Source organism: Lithobates pipiens, unplaced genomic scaffold (genome assembly GCF_037356315.1).
Source record: "Lithobates pipiens isolate NorthernLeopardFrog02 unplaced genomic scaffold, aLitPip1_a1.2 Scaffold_24, whole genome shotgun sequence".
NCBI classification, from domain to species: Eukaryota; Metazoa; Chordata; class Amphibia; order Anura; family Ranidae; genus Lithobates; species Lithobates pipiens.
In genome coordinates, this window is record NW_027507786.1 from 18,858,940 (window position 1) to 18,873,184 (window position 14,245).

The 14,245-nt window shown below is 49.6% G+C and overlaps 1 protein-coding gene across 1 annotated transcript in view; it reads left to right on the forward strand.

The window, feature by feature from the left end:
* Positions 1-1,985, forward strand: part of NRIP3 (nuclear receptor interacting protein 3) — an 83,411-nt gene extending 81,426 nt beyond the window's left edge. Inside the window, exon 7 of the mRNA XM_077453650.1 lies at positions 1,529-1,985. Within this exon, the coding sequence (XP_077309776.1) occupies positions 1,529-1,544 (16 nt within the window). The 3' untranslated portion in view covers positions 1,545-1,985. The remainder of the gene's footprint in view (positions 1-1,528) is intronic.
* The last annotated feature ends 12,260 nt before the right edge of the window (positions 1,986-14,245 follow it).

Sequence of the window (14,245 nt, forward strand, 5' to 3'; positions counted from 1 at the left end):
TTGACCTGGAGGGGGGGATTATACTGGGGGACAGACTGCCCTGAGGAGGAGTATACTAGGGACGGGTTTACCTGGGTGAGGGGAGGATTATACTGGGGGACAGATTGATCTGGGGGGGATTTTACTGGGGGGGGGCAGATTGACTTGGGGGAATAGTATACTGGGGGAAAGATGGACCTGGAGGGGGGGGGGTTACTGGGGGACAGACTGAGCTGGAGGTGGGGGGAGGTTTACTGGGGGAAAGACTGAGCCGGAAGGGGGGAGGATTTTACTGGGGGCAGACTAACCTGGGGGAGAAGTATACTGAGGGACAAATTGACCTGAAGGGGGAAGGATTATACTGGGGGACAGATTGACTTGGGAGTTTACTGGGGGACAGACTGACCTGGGGGAGGAGTTTTCTGGGAGACAGATTGACCTGGAGGGGGGAAAAAAAATTCTGAGGGACAGATTGACCTGGAGTGAGGGAAGGATTATAATGGGGGACAGACTAGCCTGGGGGAGGAGTATACTGGGGGACAAATTGACCTGGGGGAGGGGAGGATTATAATGGGGGTCAGATGGACCTGGAGGGAGCGGAGTTTACTGGAGAACAGACTGAGCATGAGGGGGGAGTATTTTACTGGGGGACAGATTGACCTGAGGGGGGGGGGATTATATTGGGGGACAGACTGACCTGGGGGAGAAGTATACTGGGGGCAGATTGCCTAGTGTGAGAGGAGGATTATACTGGGGGACAGATTGACCTGGAGGGGGGAAGGATTTTACTGGGGGGACAGATTGACTTGGGGGGGGGGGATTATACTGGGGACAGACTGACCTGGGGGAGGATTATACTGGGGGACAGATTGACCTGGGGAAGGAGTATACTGGGGGACAGTTTGACCTGGAAAGGGAGGATTATACTGGGGGATAGACTGACCTGGGTAGGAGTAAACTAGGGACAGATTTACTTGGGGGAGGGGAGGATTATACTGGGGGACAGATGGACCCAGTGGGAGGGGGGTTTACTGGGGAACAGACTGAGCTGGAGGGGGGAGTATTTTACTGGGGGACAGATTGTCCTGAAGGGGGGGAAGGATTATACTGGGGGACAGACTGACCTGGAGGAGAAGTATACTGGGGGACTTATTGCGTAGTGTGAGAGGAGGATTATACTAGGGGGGACAGATTGACCTTGAGTGGAAAGGATTTTACTGGGGGAGAAGGGAAGATTGAACTGGAGGGGGAAGGATTTTACTGGGGGACAGATTGACCTGGGGGGGGATTTTACTGGGGGACAGACTGACGTGGTGGAGGAGTTTACTGGGAGACAGATTGAGCTGGAGTGGGGAAGTATTTTACTGGGGGGACAGATTGACTTGGGGGGATTATACTGTGACACAGACTGACCTGGGGGGGGGGGTTCATAGTACATGGGGCTGTTTGCACCCCAGACACAGCTCAGGCCTTATTCATAAATTCTGCGATAACGTTGTTCATCTGTAAACCAATGCCGTTGCAATAACCAATCGTCTCTTTCTATCAGCCCATCAGATGCCTAATCTGAGGAAGAGCGCCAACCGAGCCAGGGGCGCCGCCATCATCAGCAGATCGGATGGAAGCTCGTGTGCCCTCGTGTGTATCCAGATCCGAGTCTCTCTGTGCTTTTTATACCCATCCCCCCACCCCTGATTCTATATCACTGTTACCATTTTTTACTAGATGTATTTTACTATGCCGGAATTTCTAGATAACGACACGGACTGTACTCTGGGGTGAGCCTCATACTTCTACCGATCTGTAAAGTGAACCTGTCACCAGACTTCTTTTAGAGGGTGGTGCCTGTATACAGGGTGGTGACTGTATACAGGGGGACTCCAGACAGAACTATCATTGTATCCAATAGGAAGCAAACAGCCATAAGATTTCTGAAAAAGTATCCAATCCTTACCTGTTGTGTAAAGTTGTAGCAAAATTTCCAATTGAAGTAATGTTCCCTGGAACTGGCTGCTGATTTGACACCATTAGAGTTCCCCTCACTGACAAAGGGCTGTGGGCGCCTGGAGAAACCTGCCAGTATATTTTCACATAGTCTGGATTGAAGAGACCCTGTCACTTACCTGTAGCAAAAAGAATACTTACCTCTCACACCAATGGAACTCCCTTCCATTGGTGACAATCGTCCCCTAAGTCTGTTGGGAATGACACACCGCTAGAGCGTCGGCCTCTTGGGTCCCTCTGGTCCATCCTGCTGACCTCCCCATCATTACAGGTCACAGTAGGGCATAATATATCACAGAAAAGGTGGGCATAATACACAACGTTATGCCCACTCACTTAAACTGTTACTATGTTGCAGATTTAACTCTGCAACATAGTAACAATTAATATGGTGTATCTTATAGTGTGTATTGAGCTATAAGCTGGCCAAACGCAGAAGGAAACGCATCTAGTTCTTGATGAACCATCCCAAACTGGAGCCATTGATGGTCTTGTCAGCATCCTCCCACCTGACATCCTTCCATCGGAAAAGGTTCAGCCGAACAGTGGCTGCATCCACTCAGATGCAGCCCCTGTTCAGGTACTCTGACATGACATCAGCTTACAATAACCAGCAGGGGAGATTGGTCCATCCAAGCTGCTTAGTGTGGAGGAATCAATAGATTTCTTTCATTCAGTATATGGCCAGCTTTATTGTCTTTCCTATATTCTTCACATTCTGAGGCCGCGTACACACGCGGGGACTGTTCGCCCAACTTTGTCCGTCAAACAGTTTCGGCAAACAGTCCGCTCAAACTTAGCATGGACGGACATGGCCACACACGACGGACGAACAGTTTGCTGAAACCGTGCGCGATGACGTGAACGGCACGTACGACGGGACGAAAAATACGACGTCCTATACACTGCATTATAGCTTTCGGCGTGTAAAGCCTTTCTGAGCATGCGCGCAACTTTGTTTGACGAACAAGCCTACACACGGGCGGACTGTTCGCTGAAACAAGGTTTCAGCGGACAGTTTTTCGGAAATTCCGAAAAACCTTGTCCGTCAAACTGTCCGCTGAAACTGTCCGCTGAAAGCCCACACACGAGCGGACTGTCCGCCCAAACACTGTTCAGCGGACAAAGTTGGGCGAACAGTCCGCCCGTGTGTACGCGGCCTGACACTTCCAAGTGTGTCAGATTTCTGCGTCTTCCCGCTGTACTCTCTCCTCCTACTAGCTATGTCATTATCATGCTATACTGACACCATCCACTGTTCTCCTGACACCGTCCACTGCCCTACTGACACCATCCACTGCTCTACTGACACCGTCCTCTGCCCTACTGACACCATCCACTGCTCTACTGACACCGTCCTCTGCCCTACTGACACCGTCCACTGCTCTACTGACACCGTCCACTGCCCTACTGACACCGTCCTCTGCCCTACTGACACCGTCCACTGCTCTACTGACACCGTCCTCTGCCCTACTGACACCGTCCACTGCTCTACTGACACCGTCCACTGCCCTACTGACACCATCCACTGCTCTACTGACACCGTCCTCTGCCCTACTGACACCGTCCACTGCTCTACTGACACCGTCCACTGCCCTACTGACACCATCCACTACTCTACTGACACCGTCCACTGCCCTACTGACACCGTCCACTGCTCTACTGACACCGTCCTCTGCCCTACTGACACCGTCCACTGCTCTACTGACACCATCCTCTGCCCTACTGACACCATCCACTGCTCTACTGACACCATCCTCTGCCCTACTGACACCGTCCACTGCTCTACTGACACCATCCACTGCCCTACTGACACCGTCCACTGCTCTACTGACACCGTCCACTGCCCTACTGACACTGTCCACTGCTCTACTGACACCGTCCACTGCTCTACTGACACCGTCCACTGCCCTACTGACACCGTCCACTGCTCTACTGACACCGTCCACTGCTCTACTGACACCGTCCACTGCTCTACTGACACCGTCCACTGCCCTACTGACACCGTCCACTGCCCTACTTACACCGTCCACTGCTCTACTGACACCATCCACTGCTCTGCTGACACCGTCCACTGCCCTACTGACACCGTCCACTGCCCTACTGACACCGTCCACTGCTCTACTGACACCGTCCACTGCCCTACTGACACCGTCCACTGCCCTACTGACACCATCCACTGCTCTACTGACACCGTCCACTGCCCTACTGACACCGTCCACTGCCCTACTGACACCGTCCACTGCCCTACTGACACCATCCACTGCTCTACTGACACCGTCCACTGCCCTACTGACACCGTCCACTGCCCTACTGACACCGTCCACTGCTCTACTGACACCGTCCACTGCCCTACTGACACTGTCCACTGCCCTACTGACACCATCCACTGCTCTACTGACACCGTCCACTGCTCTACTGACACCATCCACTGCTCTACTGACACCATCCACTGTTCTCCTGACACCATCCACTGCCCTACTGACACCGTCCACTGTTCTACTGACACCATCCACTGTTCTCCTGACACCATCCACGGCCCTACTGACACCATCCACTGTTCTCCTGACACCATCCACTGCCCTACTGACACCGTCCACTGCTCTACTGACACCATCCACTGCCCTACTGACACCGTCCACTGCTCTACTGACACCGTCCACTGCCCTACTGACACTGTCCACTGTTCTACTGACACCATCCACTGTTCTCCTGACACCATCCACGGCCCTACTGACACCATCCACTGTTCTCCTGACACCATCCACTGCCCTACTGACACCGTCCACTGCTCTACTGACACCATCCACTGCCCTACTGACACCGTCCACTGCTCTACTGACACCGTCCACTGCCCTACTGACACTGTCCACTGTTCTACTGACACCATCCACTGTTCTCCTGACACCATCCACGGCCCTACTGACACCATCCACTGTTCTCCTGACACCATCCACTGCCCTACTGACACCATCCACTGCCCTACTGACACCATCCACTGTTCTCCTGACACCATCCACTGCCCTACTGACACCGTCCACTTCTCTGCTGACACCGTCCACTGCCCTACTGACACGGTCCTCCTCCCTACTGGTAAAGTCCACTCCCCTACTGACACCAACCTCTGCTCTACGGACATGTCCCCCTAGTCTACTGACTGACACCATCCACTGCCTTACTGACACCAACCTGTGTGGCTGTGTGCAAGAGCTGAAGGGCTAGTGCTGTAGCCGTCTGGAGGGGGATGGACAGTGTACAGCAGGGGAGACGCAAAAATCGGACATACCTGGAAGTGTCGGAGTGTGCAACACAGTTACAATACGATCCATCATTGAGGCTATTAGTGAGTATTATCCTTGCCTTTTCCTATGCAGGAGTCAGATATAGACACGTGGTAACAGGGTCTCTCTAATCTGCTCTAAACTTTTCAGGGACCCTAAAATGAAAGAATATTTTTGTACAGAGTATAGAATAAAATCAGAGGAAGGTGATCTGCCCTCCATACCCTATATATATATATATATATTATAGAGAATTGTATTGTATAAAATGACGGCCAGTTGGTAATGTTTCTATAAATGATTCCATTCATCTCTGCCTAAATTATTTTATCTTTCACTAAGAAGAAGCTTTGATGTTCATATACAAATTGCTGAGTGTTTATTTGTTTTTGTTCTTTACTTTATGTTGTATGGAAGTTTAGACTTTTGTGCTGTTAAGAGTTAAAGTGGACCTGTCATCCATGCTTCATATACAAGATGTGCTCATGCCCCCTCTAGTGGCCAGTTGTATATCAGACAATGTGATTGGCATCCTGAGATAAGATGCATTTTTTAATGATAAATGCATCTCTGCTAAGTAAAGCGTCACATTTCCAGGTATTTAATACTACTCGCAGAAATCACGGTACCCCCCCCCCACCCGATCACAGTGCTCCCCCCGATCACAGTGCTCCCCCCTCCGTTCACAGTACCTCCTCCTGATCACAAATCCCCCCTCCATCACAGCACATCCCCCTCTGATCACAGTACTCCCCCCTCTGATCACAGTACTCCCCCCTCTGATCACAGTACTCCCCCCTCTGATCACAATACTCCCCCCTCTGATCACAGTACTCCCCCCTCTGATCACAATACCCCCCCCTCTGATCACAGTACCCCCCAATCAAAGTACTCCCCCACAATCACAGTAATCCCCCCTCTGATCACACTACTCCCCCTCTGATCACAGTACTCCCTTCTAATCACAATACTCCCCCCTCTGATCACAGTACCCCACCATTCACAGTACTCCCTCCAAACCACAGTAATCCCCCCTCTGATCACAGTACTCCCCCCTCATCACAGTACTTCCCCCCTCTGACTGCAATACCCCCCTCTCTGATCACAGTAATCCCCCTCTGATCACAGTACTCCCCCTCTGATCACAGTACTCCCCCTCTGATCACAGTACTCCCCCTCTGATCACAGTACTCCCCCTCTGATCACAGTACTCCCCTCTGATCACAGTACTCCCCCTCTGATCACAGTACCCCCCTCTCTGATCACAGTAACCCCTCTCTGATAACAGTATTTCCCCTCAGATCACAGTAACCCCCTCTGATCGCAGTACCCCCCCTCTGATCGCAGTACTTCCCCTCAGATCACAGTAACCCCCTCTGATCGCAGTACCCCCCCTCTGATCGCAGTACTTCCCCTCTGATCACAGTACTCCCCCCTCATCACAGTACTTCCCCCCTCTGACTGCAATACCCCCCTCTCTGATCACAGTAATCCCCCTCTGATCACAGTACTCCCCCTCTGATCACAGTACTCCCCCTCTGATCACAGTACTCCCCCTCTGATCACAGTACTCCCCCTCTGATCACAGTACTCCCCTCTGATCACAGTACTCCCCCTCTGATCACAGTACCCCCCTCTCTGATCACAGTAACCCCTCTCTGATAACAGTATTTCCCCTCAGATCACAGTAACCCCCTCTGATCGCAGTACCCCCCCCCTCTGATCGCAGTACTTCCCCTCTGATCACAGTACCCCCCCCTGTGATCACAGTACTCCCCCTCTGATCACAGTACTCCCCCTCTGATCACAGTACTCCCCCTCTGATCACAGTACCCCCCTCTCTGATCACAGTAACCCCTCTCTGATAACAGTATTTCCCCTCAGATCACAGTAACCCCCTCTGATCACAGTACCCCCCCCCCTCTGATCGCAGTACTTCCCCTCTGATCACAGTACCCCCCCCCCTCTGATCACAGTACCACCCTCTGATCACAGTACCCCCTCTCTGATCACAATACCCCCCCTCTGATCACAGTACCCCCCCTCTGATCACAGTACCCCCCTCTGATCGCAGTACCCCCCTCTGATCGCAGTACCCCCTCTCTGATCACAGTATTCCCCTCTGATCACAGTACCCCCCTCTGATCGCAGTACCCCCTCTCTGATCACAGTATTCCCCTCTGATCACAGTACTCCCCCTCTGATCGCAGTACCCCCTCTGTTGTCTTTGCAGCCTAAGGGTAAGTGGTTGGAAATGGGGGCATTTTAGACTGCCGCTTGTTTTTACTGCCCTCCAACTGCAAAGATAAACAAGCCTCGTACACACGCTTAGATTTTTCGGGCGACCAAACGTTCGTTTGTTTTGTGGCATGCTAGTCTCATGTGGAAAGTGAAGAGGTTACTCACAATACCAATAAAATGTGTACGACAGAATACGACGTCAGAAGTGACGTAATGTGTTGAATGGTTTTGCATATATTCTTTCGGTTCTGAGCATGCGTAGTCTTGCTCTTACGATTTTTTTCAGACGAAAACCATACTAATTAAATAAAAATTGGACAAAGATGTTATAGTCCGCACATCCAGCTTTTGTCTGGCGAAAAAGGGAAATCGGCTGTCGAAAGCACCGCACTAACAATCCAAAAATCGTCAGACAGCGCTTCGTCATACAAATTTTCCCATCCGATTTTCGTATCGCGGGGACGGGCCTTTAGTCATCTCTATCCAATAAATGGCACAGCTGATTCAAGTACCCTTATACACAATGCTGGGAGGAGCAGCCAATTAGACAGCTGTGCACAAGAGAAACAAAGTCTCTTTATGAAAATAGAGGAAACCTTGTAATAATGTAAAAACATGGAAGAAAGGAGAGGAGCAGCCCACGGGGGAATAGTCATTTCGCTTGTAGTTGGAGTGTTGGGAAAACTCAGAAGGATCCTTCAAAGAGAAGTAGGGGTAAGGGCCGGTTCACACAGCGAGCCGCGGCGAGGCGTCTCCGACTTACCTCGCCGCGACTTGCGGGGAGCTCAGCGGCGACTTGCAGGGGACTTCTGCATAGAAGTCAATGCAAGTCGCCCCCGAAGTCGCCCCGAAGTAGTACAGGAACCTTTTTTCTGAGTCGGAGCGACTCGAGTCGCTCCTCTCAGAACGGTTCCATAGTACTGAACGGGGGCGACTTGCGGGAGCGAGGCGAGCCGTGTCGCCTCGCCTCGCGTCGCAGTGTGAACCGGCCCTAAAGCATTTTGGGCCATACTTCCCTTGTGGGCAGGGCTGGACTTACCATTGGGCTTGACTGGGCTCAAGCCCATAGGCCCTGCCCAATAGGGGGCCCAGCAGGCCCTGCCGAGATACATAGCTGAGTGTACTAAGCTCGGCTGCGCTCACAGTCTTGCCCAGGCCCGCCCTATGATGGACATAACACAGGAACTGGGTGCAACTGTGAGCTGAGCTAAGTACACTCGGCTACTCTCGGCTCCGCTCGGGACTGCGAGAGGACCTGAGAGCCGCCGAGAGGACCCGAGGACCGCCAAGAGGACCCGAGGGCTGCCCAGATACACAGGACTCTGTATTTCGGTGGTGCCATTTTTAAACTTCAAGACTGCAATGACAAGGCTGCAAATAACACTGGGGCAAGGCTGCAAATGACAAGGCTACACTGACAAGGCTGCAGATGGACACTGATAAGGCTGCATTGATGGGCATTTAAATGTAATTTTCCTTAAAATTCCCTCCTAAACTTGGGGTGCATGTTATACTCCGGCGCGTGTTATACGCCGATAAATACGGTAATGTATAGAAGGTAGGGCCCCAAAGTGACTCAAGCCCAGCGGCCCCCACCACCCTAAGTCCTGCTCTGCTTGTGGGTCAGAGATGTGCTCTCCTGTAACCCAGAATCCGCAAACAGCGGGCTAAAGCATCTCACACGTTTGTCCCGCAATGCAAACAGAAGCTTGTACTTCCAAAAGACCCAACACAAGCAACGTATGCAGCGCTTCATAGTGAAGAATTCAAATACCTGTATGTAGGTAGGTGCAGTCTACTTTCTCCACTGTAGGCGGCGCTCTGCGCAGTGGCACTGCAGTTGAAGGGGAAGTCAAGAGGAACATATTTCCTCTATGGTTTCCTGGGTCATTGGGGAAGCATCCAAATTTGATGTTGCTGCCCCATGTGACTCTGGTGGCCATCTTGGGTCAGACACAGCCTATTTAGGGCCCTGGGTACCAGGTTTGACACACATTTGCGAGTTAGTAGAGTAGTACCCCACCTGCTAGCAGTAGGGAAAGGTTCCTGGTGAGGAGGGAAAGCGTAGGGTTAGCAACCTCTCTGGAAACCTTCCTGCTTAGGGAAAAAGATGGCCAGATCGCATTCTTCCCCTCTCTACAGACAGTCAGCTATAGTCTGCTATCTACACATTGTTGGAATTGTCAAGCCCCGTACACACGAGAGGGATTAAGTCTGACAGACCTCCAAAGGAGTTCCGCCGGAGTTCAGACGGAGTTCCGACGGAGTTCTGGCGGACTTTTCGACCGAACGGACTTGACCACACACCATCACACCAAACTCCGACGGAGTCGAACGTGATGACGTACGACTGGATTCGACGTAGGAAGTTCATAGACAGTAGCCAATAGCTGCCCTAGCGTCGGTTTTAGTCCGTCGGAGTAGCACACACACGAGCGGATTTTTCGACGGGGACCGGGTCCGGCGGAGTTCCGTCGGGAAAATTTGAAGCATGCTTCATTTCTAAAGTCCGTCAGACTTTGGCGAATCAAAAGTCCGTTGCAGCCCACACACGATCGGATAGTCTGACGGACTCAGTCCGTCGGAGTTTGGATGTCGAAAAGTCCGCTCGTGTGTACGGGGCTTCAGTGTTCCCTGTTGGGCTGCCTTCCCACTGGGTATTTTGTGAACTGTATCTGCATTATTTCAATACAAGTTCTTTCACTGCACTGGGACTGAGTGTGTTATGCCACACTGCACCCCATCTACATGTACATTTGAGAGACTAAACAACGCCTCAGAAAACATATTGCCCAACATAGGAGGACAAATTCTACATGTCAAGACTCTTCCTCAAGGAAAAGGGACATAGGGAGGTACCAATTTTGGAAAATTGGTTCATAAGGGGCGTGGAAGAGGCTGGTCTACGTCAAACTAGAACAACCATGATTGAACCACCATCAGGGGTGAGGGCCTCCTACACCATGTCTTCTTCATACTGTATATTGCCATTTTAAGATCTGTACCTCAGCAATTTGAAAACAATTTATACCTTCAGCCATGTGAGTTGAAGGATTTACACCAATGCAGACTTCTTCACACCAAGGATGGGAATATACTAAGCCAGAGCAGGGGGTTCCGCAACAATCAACATCTACACATTCCATTGTGGTTGGATTTACAGTAGCCTTTCCCAAACTTTTTACAATTGAGAAAACTTTTAAATAATTTTGAGGTCACAGGGAACCTCTGATAAAATTATAAATTAGCCACAACAGATTGGTGATGAATGAGAGAAGGACCACCTTACGTTGGTGGTCATTGAGAAGACTGTCCATTACAATGGTGGTCAGTGTAGGGCCAGCATCTAGTGAAAGTGGGAAGCATTGTCCTAAATCTGGCCTTAGACCTGTAGAATTTAATTCAAATTTCTGAAGGAGAAAGTGTAAACATCGTTCATCTAACCATTCAGTGGGGCCTTCACGAATTTGACAAATTTCACACAGTTTTTCATTTGAGTACCATTTTTCATAAAACAAACATTCTACTTCTGGATTAACATAAAGAAATAATTCCGGATGGCTGCACTTCCAAAAATCCTTTTTATTGAAGCTTCATATGACAAGTGGTTGACAGATGGAGCAGGAGACAAAGAGGTAGACACTCTTTGCGCAAATCTTAGCGCTTAGTCATTGCCTATTGGAACTAGTCACCACAATCACCTATATGATATTATATTATATAGGTGATTGTGGTGACTAGTTCCAATAGGTAATGACTAAGCACTAACATTTGTACGAAACGCTTCTACCTCTTTGTCCCCTGCTCCATCTGTCAACCCCTTATCATATGAGGCTTCAATAAAAGGATTTTTGGAAGTGCAGCCATGAAATTATTTCTTTATGTTACACAGCATGCAGGCTGTGCTAGCACCTGACTAGTGTGTGTGGGGATTACCAGAGACTCACTCACCTGGAGCAGCTTTTCTTGTTTCATTGAAGTTACTTCTGGAATAAAGTTCCACCGTTTTTTGTATTTAAAAGTCAGCAGCTGCAAATGCTGCAGCTGCTGACTTTTAAAATATGGACAGTTACCTGCCCAGTGCGCCCGCGATGTCGGCACCCGAAGCCGATCTCTCGATCGGCTCTCGGGTGCTGCCGCCGCCATCTTCGGTATGGGAATCAGGAAGTGAATCCTTGCGGCTTCACTTCCCGGTTCCCTACTGCGCATGCGTGAGTCACGCTGCGCAATAAGGATGGTCCCTGCTGTCTCTGGGATCCGTGTGTTTCCCAGCAGACAGCAGGGGGCCCCACAGGAAGTGTAGTAAATACCCGCAGAATCTGCGGCTATCTACGCCCGGAAGTGGGTGCAAATACCTGTATTATACAGGTATCTGCACCCCCCTCCCCCCTGAAAGGTGGCAATTGTGGCATCGGAGGGGGGGAGGGTTCCAATCAGCGGAAGTTCCACTTTAGGGTGGAGCTCCGCTTTAAGTTTGACCAGTACATGCTAGCTGGGGGGAATCCAAAAATGTGTTTGCTTTCATCAGAGTCAGTAAAATGTTTCTACCACCATCCTATCTATTATATGGTGTGGCTTGGTCTTTCTGTTCTTCCCATGCAGGGAGCTGTCCCCTGAGCAGAGCCTTCTCCCTTTTTATTTACATCAAAGGGAGGAGAGCAGAGCCCAGGAAACTGCAGAGATAGGTTTCACCCTTCCCAGCCTAGGCAGACCAACTAACTAATTATACGCACAGAATCCTCTCTGTAGGCACCTGCCTACAAGTATATGGCCAGGTTTTACATTGATGGTCAGTGAGCAGAATTCTCAATACATTGGTGGTAAATGGGAAGAACTCTCCTTACAATGATAGCCAATGGAAGGAATTCTCCATACATTAGTGATCAATGGAAGGAATTCTCCATACGTTGGTAGTCAATGGAAAGAATTCTCCATACAATGATGGTCAGTGGGAGGAATTCTCCATACATTGGTAATCAATGGAAGGAATTCTCCATATGTAGCACCCTGGAGTTTAGGCAGGGTTGCTCCTCACAAATTTACTAGCCAGGAGTAGTTATCCTGGTTGATTGATAGAGATCTATTGATTTCTCCCTAAGCCTGGTCTCGTTGTACTTTTCTCTTTTACCACTAGGTGGCCGGGTACTTAGGTGGTACTAGATATGAGAAGGGCAATTCAAGGTCAGGTTATGGGTATATGGGGTATCTCAGCCAATGGGCAGGGGTTTTATTGAATTCCTTGGCCTGCTGAGAGAGCCTATATATTTGGGTGGAGTCAGGTGATCTATGTTCTGCGTGTTCTGTGCCACCTGGGCAGCTGGACAGGTGGATGTGTGTCGTATAGCCCGGGCTGCAAGGCCAGAGATGGGGCCTATCCCGGGCACATCTGGCTGCTGAGCTGTTGCCATAGGAGACAGCATTCCTGCACGTGCAGATGTGGCATCTTGCTGGATACCTTTCCCTGCATGGATGTCCTCCTATTGAAGTATCGGAGTCTGCCAATTAATCTTTCAACTACCTAAGGGCATCCTGGCCCTAACCCTCTCTCCCTTAAAAAGTTTGTTAAGAGAAATAAACTTTCTTTTGCATTCAAGAAGTGTCTGGCGCCCAATAACTTTAACTACTCTGCACCCACCATGCCTCACAACCCACTACAGACAGAAGGATGTCAGCTGTCCCTGGAGGTTCTTATTAGATCAAAGGAGGCCTGGGACCTTGCTATACATACATTGGTGGTCATTGGGAAGAATTATCCATACATTAATGATCAGTGGAAGGAATTCGCCATACATTGGTGATCCATGGTCGGAACTCTCCATACATTGGTGATTAATGGAAGGAATTCTTCATACAATGAAGTCAGTAGGAAGAATCCTCCCTACCTAAGTGATCAATGGGAAAAATTCTCCATACAATGATAAACAGTGGGAGGAATTCTCCATAAAATTGGTGATCAACGGAAGGAATTCCCCATACATTAGTGGTCAATGGGAAGAATTGTCCATACAATGATGAGCAGTGGAAGGAATGCTCCATACATCGGTGTTCAATGTAAGGAATTCTCCATACATTTGTGGCCAACGGGAAGAATTCTCCATACAAGGATGATCAGTGGAAGGAATTCTCCATACATTGGAGGTCATTGGGAAGAATTCTCCATACAATAATGATCAGTGGGAGGAATTCGCCATACATTGGTGATCCATGGTCGGAACTCTCCATACCTTGGTGATTAATGGAAGGAATTCTTCATACAATGAAGTCAGTAGGAAGAATCCTCCCTACCTAAGTGATCAATGGGAAAAATTCTCTATACAATGATAAAAAGTGGGAGGAATTCTCCATAAAATTGGTGATCAACGGAAGGAATTCCCCATACATTAGTGGTCAATGGGAAGAATTGTCCATACAATGATGAGCAGTGGAAGGAATGCTCCATACATTGGTGTTCAATGTAAGGAATTCTCCATAGATCGGTGTTCAATGCAAGGAATTCTCTATACATTTGTGGTCGACGGAAAGAATTCTCCATACAATGATGAGCAGTGGAAGGAATTCTCCATACATTGGTGTTCAATGTAAGGAATTCTCCATACATTTGTGGCCAATGGGAAGAATTCTCCATACAAGGATGATCAATGTAAGGAATTCTCCATACATTGGTGATCAATGTAAGGAATTCTCCATACATTGGTGTTCAATGTAAGGAATTCTCCATACATTGGTGTTCAATGTAAGGA